We start from the raw sequence: 8,440 nt of genomic DNA on the forward strand, positions 1-8,440 counted from the left end.
TTTTTTGGTGCATCACTAGTAATTATTTCACCCAAATCAGGGCAAAAAAAATAAAAAATCTGGGTCCACCTGGGTCTATGCATTACTAGCTGTTGTAGCCTGCATTGCCACTGCCATTCACACCAGTGAATCACTTCTGTGAGCAAGAGATCTGCTGGCTTTCACGAGCAGAAGCAGTGGACAGACCACACCCCAGAGAAACAGCAGAACGTGCTGCGTGTGGGGCAGAAGTGCAAATTAGAGAGATTAAATTTAACAGTCAAATCAACTCTGTATAGATAGTAAACATTTTAAACGGCCTGGTCAACAAACTAAAGCAGGATCAGCACACAGATGAATCAGATCTGCTATGACATCACCATCATCCTTGACATGTTCCTCTCCATACTGAAGATTGAGTCAGGACTGGTCTGATGTCATGTCTACAGGGTGTGGGTGATGTTTTATTCCTCATCTGAAGTTCATTTCCTTCTGGAGCATATTTAAGGATATCAGACACCACACCAGTCCCCCCAGAGTCTTGCTGGCATTAACAATGTAAATCTCAACTTCCACAAACAACTTTTTTTGTTGTGGAAACCTGATTTTTCTGATTTTATTTACTTTAACAAGGCTCAAGTTGTGTAATTAGCTCATGTTGATGTCTAAGGCCTTGAGTTTGCCTTCCTCTGGCTCTTCGTGTCTTACCATTCAAGAGTGGGCATCCTGCCTCCGACATACACTGCTGTTTATGGAGTATTTATAGCCTCACACCCACCTTATAGTCACACCCTACCCTTTACTGTCAAACCTCCTCCAGCAGAGGTGTGACACATCAAATATTCCTTCTCCATCAACACAATCTGGCATCTGAACCACCACTACTGGTGATGTGAAGTGAAACGGTTTACGATTGTGACCCTGTTGCATGAAGTAGGGGCAAACTGATTTATTTTTAAGTGTGTCTTACAACCAATATAGATTTTTTTTTTTGCCACAATAAACTATTAGAATCTAAAAATAAAAACAACATTATAATAACAGTAATTGATATTAATAATGTATTTCTGCTGTGGTTTAACAGTAGGGCTGCACGATTAATCAAAGTGTTAATGCTTTCAGACAGAGCAGCATTTACTACACAAATCTGTAGTTCACTGTCAAGTTCCGGAAAAAAATGCAGACTATTTTATTTTGTGACTATGAAATAAAAAAAACATTATCAATAATGACAGCTGTTTGCGTAGCTTCTCAGTGAACTATGGCTCTGCTTAGAACATGCTGCTCCATCTGAAAGCATGTGAAAATACCACATTTAATAACATTTAATTTCAAACAGGGACGAACAGTAAAACCTACACCGGAGCCCCGCAAACCTCAGTGACGGCCCGGTACACTGATCGATTTGCTTCCTTATGATATTTCTAATTAAGCAGTCTGTCATTGATGACAGAAGCTCATTGGAAGAGGATTGAAAATGCCCTTTATTTTGTTTGCACTAATAAATGCTGCTACCTGCCTGCTGCTTTCACCAATAAAACATAGTTCCATGTTGTTTTTTTCCATATCATCTTAAATATCATTATCGCAAATATTCTTGAAATATCTTGATATAACAAAGCCCAAAACAAGTGCCAAATCAAATAACTAAACACAAAATAAATCTCTTCATCTAAACGAAATAAGGCTTTGTCTGTGCTCTTTCCATTTGAAATTAGATGCAACCACTGCATTTTAATCATGATCCAAACAAAGATGCTGCTTAGATGCAACATAAGCAGTAAATTAGATTGTATAATGTGCATCCCGTACGTAGAATGGTGCGCTTGAAGCAACACGGAGTCACAGCACTCAGCACTCCGAATAAAAAAAGGGAAGAGATATCATGTGCATGTATTATATCTGTGCAATATTTTATTGAGCCTTTTCTCAGTTATTGTGTACTTTTTAAGATAGTTTCATTGTTTTTACTGTATAAAATATAAATTTTTCACAAAAGTGAATGAAGAGTGTTTTGCAACTGGTTACAGCATTATTGACAGTTTTTCATTTCTTTTTTTTCTTTTTCTTTTTTTTTTTTTAAAGCCAGAACTACATACTTTTTCATAAAGGACCATTTAATTAAACAGAAACTGAAAAAAAGAAAAGGTCCCTCTTCTCCTCCGAAAACATACTGTACTGTGTTTTCAATCCAAGGAACGAATTGAACCATCATTTTTTATGTATCATTATACCCCTACTTTTCCAACATGAAGTGAACTTTAGCTAGTTTGAAGAAACAAGCAACGTTGCCCAAAGGTTCATCTGCAGTCCCATGTGCAAAACTGCAAGAAGTTTGCAGTGGAAAGGAGGGCTGCAAATGCATTATCCCTCTCATGACTGTTTGATGAGCTCACTGCAGGAGAGAAGTAGAAGAAACATCCTAATTTTATCAGGTATGTGCTAGAGAACATTGACTCAACAGTGATGTGTAGCAGGATGTGGGGCCTTGGTCTATTTTGGTCTACTACACAAGTAGACTTGACGTTCCTTGAGCTGCTGGAATATGTTTGCAGGGTGCCAAATTCTGATTCCCAGTCTTTGAGGAATGAGTTAATAAGTGTGAAACACAGTGAGTGCACATGAAATCTGAGAGCCTGCATGAACTTGTGGAGCCGGTTTCTGTGACTGTGACAATTTCCAGAACACTGCACTCATATTTGAACTGTGGAGAAGAAGTAAAGATGCAGGATGTTTTAGACAGCAGCATCACAATGTTGCGCCGGTCACAATGTCGTGACCCCCACTCCCCTTTTTGTTGAAACCATGATCGCATTTGTTTCGAGATTCACGATAGCACGTACTCTATTTATGCTATGAAGCACACGTTTTAAAAGATTATATGTTTGTCAGTTGTACTGAGGATCTGCAAATCATTCTCTATTGTCCCGTCATCTCAGTAAGTAATGTTGAGTAATGCTAGTCCATCAATCAACATGTGCTTCAAAGTTGATGTTTTTTAAACTATCAATAACATTTAGCTTTTCAAGCAGGAATAAGCTGGATGGCTTATTCTTAAAAAAAAACATAGTAATAATGTTAGTAGTATAAATGTTTTACCACTTGTTTGAGCAACTTAATAAATAAATCTAGAGGTAAATGCAAAAGTAAAAAGCATTGAATAATGTGTTCCTTATATCTACACCACGTTCCAAATTATATCAATATCACTTCAGTACAGTAAAGAGTCAGATTTTTGTTTGTGTTGTTTTTCACAATTTCAGTTGACTCATATCAATCTCAGACTGGTTTGGTCAATAGTTTGCCCGGTCTTTTTAGGTAAATGAAAACCCTACGTAAAGAGTTTGTTCCACATTATTAAGCAAGTCACAGAAGAAAGATCTTTCTGAAGATGAAAAGTATTAAACAATGCAATGTCTTGCAAAAGGCATCAAAACAAACAATATTTTGCAAAAAGCAGATAGATTATTAAACTGTCAAAAGATTTGCGAGTGTCTTAGACCACAGAAGATCTTGTAATTAAGATTTATTAAGGAAAGTTTCTTTCAAATGCCAGCTGTAAAAAAAAAAAAAAGCAGCAGAGCAGCAGACAGGTGTTTGAAGCTACAGGAGTCTCCAGATCCTCACGATTCTCAAAAAATGAGATTGAAGACATTACACAGTAAATGAAAGGGTGTCCTTTTATTAGGCTATTGCTGCATGTTTTTTTTTTTTGAAATTGAAAAATAACAAAACTAAATTACAATTTTAAAACAAACCCCAAATCAAATAAGTAATAAATAAATATCTTCACCTAAACAAACTAAGGTTTTGTCTGTGCTCTTTCCATTTAAAAGTTGAGGCAACCACTCACTCACCACATTAAGTTTTCTAAAGACAGTAAGTTCCCATCAGTAGCCGCTTTTCCACTGCCGGGCCAGTGTGAGCCAGTGCTTCAAACAGGCCGGACGGGGATAATAGCCTCGGACCTGTAGCACCAAGGCCAAAATAGCGCAGCATTTTCACTGTCGGGCCAAAAGCTCCACTGCACTTCACTAAAACCCACCCCTTACACCCCTCTCAGAAACAACATCATACAACCCCATCGTTTCACCAACAAAGAGAAGTTATCAGAAAACTACGAAATAAGTCACTGGAACAAGCGCGATCACAAAACGAACACAATAAAAGCGGCCGTTTGTTTGCATGCTTTGTTAAATATTTTAATCCAAAAGCATCAATTTTTAACTATAATCAGTGATACAATGATCGTAATGAATTAATTTATCAGGATTTAAAATTACTTTAAGTCGCACTTTTCTTCATAGTTTGGCTGGTCCTGCGACTTATAGTCAGGTGTGACTTATTTATCAAAATTAATTTGACATGAACCAAGAGAAATGAACCGAGAGAAAACATTACCGTCTAAAAAACCTGAATGAGTTTCTTGAGTTTCTAGTGTTCAACTTTCTTCTGTTGAACATAAAATATTTTGGAAAATATGAGAAACCAAACGGGTGCAGGTTCACAGTGACTTCCATATTTGTTTTCCTACTATCAAAGACAGTTGGAACCAGCAACTGTTTGGTTACCCACATTCTTCAAAATATCTTCTTTGTTCTGCACAAGAAAGAAATTAATACAGGTTTGGTACAACATGATTGTGAGTGAATAATGACAATTTAAATTTTTTGGGTGAGCTATCCCTTTAGTGACAATCGGCAGCATTTTTAGTACTGTCGCTTTAAGAGCTGCACGCATCCGTTTTCTTTCACTTCATAGATAACTGTTTATATGTAAATGTTTTTGACAGTATTAGTGTAATCAGACAATAACTAAGATAACCAAGTAATCAGGTGCTTTTTGACCGGCTTTTTATTGTACGCACGCTTCAAGTGTGGGCGCTCTGCATAAGTGCATGTCAGAACAGCAGGCAAATAAAATGTTTGACCGGCAAGGCTTTGCACATGCAAATAATGCACTTTGATGATTTCAAATAAGTGCAGTGTCTCGAGAGTGTAACCCTACCACTGAATTAACATCAGGAATAACAATCAGGTGTAATAGTGCTCAGGTATGCAGAATGGATGCAGCGGTATTCCTTTGCTGATAACAGATGGACAGGGAGCAGCTTCAGCAGAAATAGTCCTGCATTTTACGGTATGTGACAGACCAAACTAATAAATACTCCACTAACACCTCTATGTCCTAAAAACCCCCATAATTAAATAGTCACATCTCAGCCTGCCCAGAAGGGAAGAGGAAGAGTTTGTGAATGTGAGAATAAAAATTATATGGGCATTCGCTATCATGTGGTGATGCAGATTTTATTAGTTATTAAAGCTGAACAAGACGTAAATTATCAGAATATGTTGCAAGTTAAGCTTTCTGCCCTTCTTAACTTTCATTGATCAATATTTCGCAAGTGTAATATTTACACCAACTGTCAACTAGGGCATTATGAGAGTATAGTGTTTCTAATGACAAGTAGATGAGGAACTCCAAATTCAAGGCTTCGAAGGTTGGCAGCATGATTCTGGCACTGATAACACTTGTAACATTATTACACTTTGAGAGGGCGAAGTTGACTGTCCTTAATTCGATGTGGATCATCTAAATTTCTAATGTGGTTAGAACTCCAGCAGACCACCCAACCCAGCCGTCCAGCTCACAGGCACTGCTGACAGATGAATACAGGATAACTAAAAGTGGCACTACTGCCCGCAAACCACAATGCTTGGCAGGCCTGTGTTTTCCTCTCCAATGGTAACAGTACTCATATCCTGTTTGGGGAATCCCTGAGTATATTTATTTGCGACCGTATAAAGTGAGTTGATAGTATAAAAATACACGTTACTCATTGATGACTAACACAAAATGAAGCACTAAAATTCATAAACAGTTCAAGAAGCTTTTCCACTATATTCCACATCTTCTAAAGCCAGATCTTGAAATCTTGATTTGAAACTGAACTAGTTATTTGCTTACAGATTTTTCTGGTAGCTGTAGAATATTCTACATTCCATATGTTCAACCCTAAACACATACGTTTTCTTTTTAATTTTAACAGTGAATTTCTGTTGTGTAGACAGTGGCTCTTAATTTCTTCTTATAAATTCATAATTTGTAAAATGATGTTTACTGTTCATTTTTTTATATAAATAGCATTAGCAATATTAAAACTATTTTCACTGAATGTAATAAAAAAAAGAGAGTCAAACCAAGAATCGAATCGGATCAAGAGCTTGCAAATCGAAATTGAATCATCTGAATTGATACCCCGCCCTACTTTAAATAACATGCATTAGTAATATTTTGTGTGATGCACCCTCTTGTGGCCTCAGGAGGGTATCCAAAAGCTTTTCTTCACCTTAACTGAAATTATGCATCTTAAATTAGAATATAATTAGACTTTCGATAAAATTCTCATTTAGTTTTTCAGCCATTTTGCCAGCCCTACCCTACTGGATTGTGCAAGTGACTACTGTGTCAACTGTGCAACTCGCTTATAGCATAGACGCAATATGATTTGAAGCCATTTTGAAAGGGAAAGTGAGAAGGTGTGGGGATTTACTCAAGCGGTTTGTGAAATTATAAAAGTAACTTTCTGTGAAACAGAAAGAAGTTATTTGATGAAGAAATACAAACCTGATTCCAAAAAAGCTGGGACACTGTACAAATTGTGAATAAAAACAGAATGCAATGATGTGGAAGTTTCAAATTTCAATATTTTATTCAGAATAAACATAGATGAAATATCAAATGTTTAAACTGAGAAAATGTATAATTTTAAGGGAAAAATAAGTTGATTTTAAATTTCATGGCATCAAGGCCATGTTTACCACTGTGTGGCATCCACTCTTCTTTTTATAACAGTCTGCAAACGTCTGGGGACTGAGGAGAATTTGCTCAAGTTTAGGAATAGGAATGTTGTCCCATTCTTGTCTAATACAGGCTTCTAGTTGCTCAACTGTCTTAGGTCTTCTTTGTCACATCTTCCTCTTTATGATGCACCAAATGTTTTCTAGGGGTGAAAGATCTGGACTGCAGGCTGATAATTTCAGTACCCGGATACTTGTTCTACACAGCCATGATGTTTTAATTGATTCAGTATGTGGTCTGGCATTGTCATGTTGGAAAATACAAGGTCTTCCCTGAAAGAGACGACGTCTGGATGGGAGCATATGTTGTTCTAGAACTTGGATATAGCTTTCAGCATTGATGGTGCCTTTCCAGATGTGTAAGCGGTCTATGCCACACACACTCATGCAACCCCATACCATCAGAGGTGCAGGCTTCTGAAGTGGGCGCTGATAACAACTTGGGTTGTCCTTGTCCTCTTTAGCCCAGATTACATGGCGTCCCAGTTTTCCAAAAAGGATTTGTCTGACCACAGAACAGTTTTCCACTTTGCCACAGTCCATTTTAAATCAGTGGTTCCCAGAGTGGGGGTCCCTGTAGTGTACGATCACACCGGTCCATGCATAACGTGAAATTCAAATGTGCTCTCGCGCGTTGGCTGGGGCTGAGCCAGACATAATTACTTTTATATAAAAAAAAATTAAAATAAATAAATAAATTACATTTAGAGTTTGTAAAATACACACTGATGTCAAAGGAAGAGGCAATAATAATCCTTTCCATTATAATTAGAAACTTTTTATTCATATCAGATACACATTGTGTAAGTAACTTTAAAGTTTACTCTATTATTCTCCCAGTTCACCAACCACTTTCTTTTATGTATTTCGGGCGAAGTGGATGAATTCACGTGTTGTAAATCCAACAGATCCGGTTCTCTGAATTGCGTCTGCGGCACAAACTAAGATGGCAGCGCCCATCGCGCATACAGCTCAACTAACGCAATTGTTATAAAGGGGTTTAAACAACAAAACACTTCCTCTTGCATATATCGGAATATCAGCTATTCAATGCCATATCTAACAAATTTCGGAATATTTTGAATAAAAAAGGTAAAATGACACATGGCAGGGTCGTGGGGCAGTAGTGCATTTATTATGGGGGTCGCGGGCTAAAAAGTTTGGGAACCCCTGTTTTAAATGAGCCTTGGCCCAGAGAAAACACCTGCGCTTCTGGATCATGTTTAGAAAAATAAATAAATAAAAATGTCACTCTTTAACCACAAATCTTGGCTTGCTCTCATGCAAATCAATTTTTGCATTATGTAATTAATGACCATAACATTTATTACGTTGGCGCATCTTAGATATTGTGATGGGAGGAGCACAAGACAGACACAGTCAGGCCTAGGAGAGGCTTTTATTAACACAAAATAAAATAAATAATAAGGGAATAAGAGTGGCCAAAGGGGCAGAGTGTCCATAATAAACAGGGAATCTGGTGTCCTCGTCGTGCTGCGGGGTTCGTGTGGGTTGGGCAGTGTTCATGGAGGAAGGGTCCAGGAAAGGGGCGGAGTCCGGCTGCCGCACGCGCTCCCCTCTTCTGAGGGGCGGCGGCTTCC

The 8,440-nt window shown here is 37.7% G+C and overlaps 1 protein-coding gene across 1 annotated transcript in view; it reads right to left on the bottom strand.

Moving 5' to 3' along the window:
- Positions 1 to 386, bottom strand: part of LOC113046480 (rho GTPase-activating protein 21-like) — a 43,936-nt gene extending 43,550 nt beyond the window's left edge. Inside the window, exon 1 of the mRNA XM_026207321.1 lies at positions 360 to 386. Coding sequence (XP_026063106.1) covers positions 360 to 386 — 27 coding nt within the window. The remainder of the gene's footprint in view (positions 1 to 359) is intronic.
- Positions 387 to 8,440: the final 8,054 nt, after the last annotated feature.

Source organism: Carassius auratus, chromosome 27, assembly GCF_003368295.1.
Source record: "Carassius auratus strain Wakin chromosome 27, ASM336829v1, whole genome shotgun sequence".
NCBI lineage: Eukaryota > Metazoa > Chordata > Actinopteri > Cypriniformes > Cyprinidae > Carassius > Carassius auratus.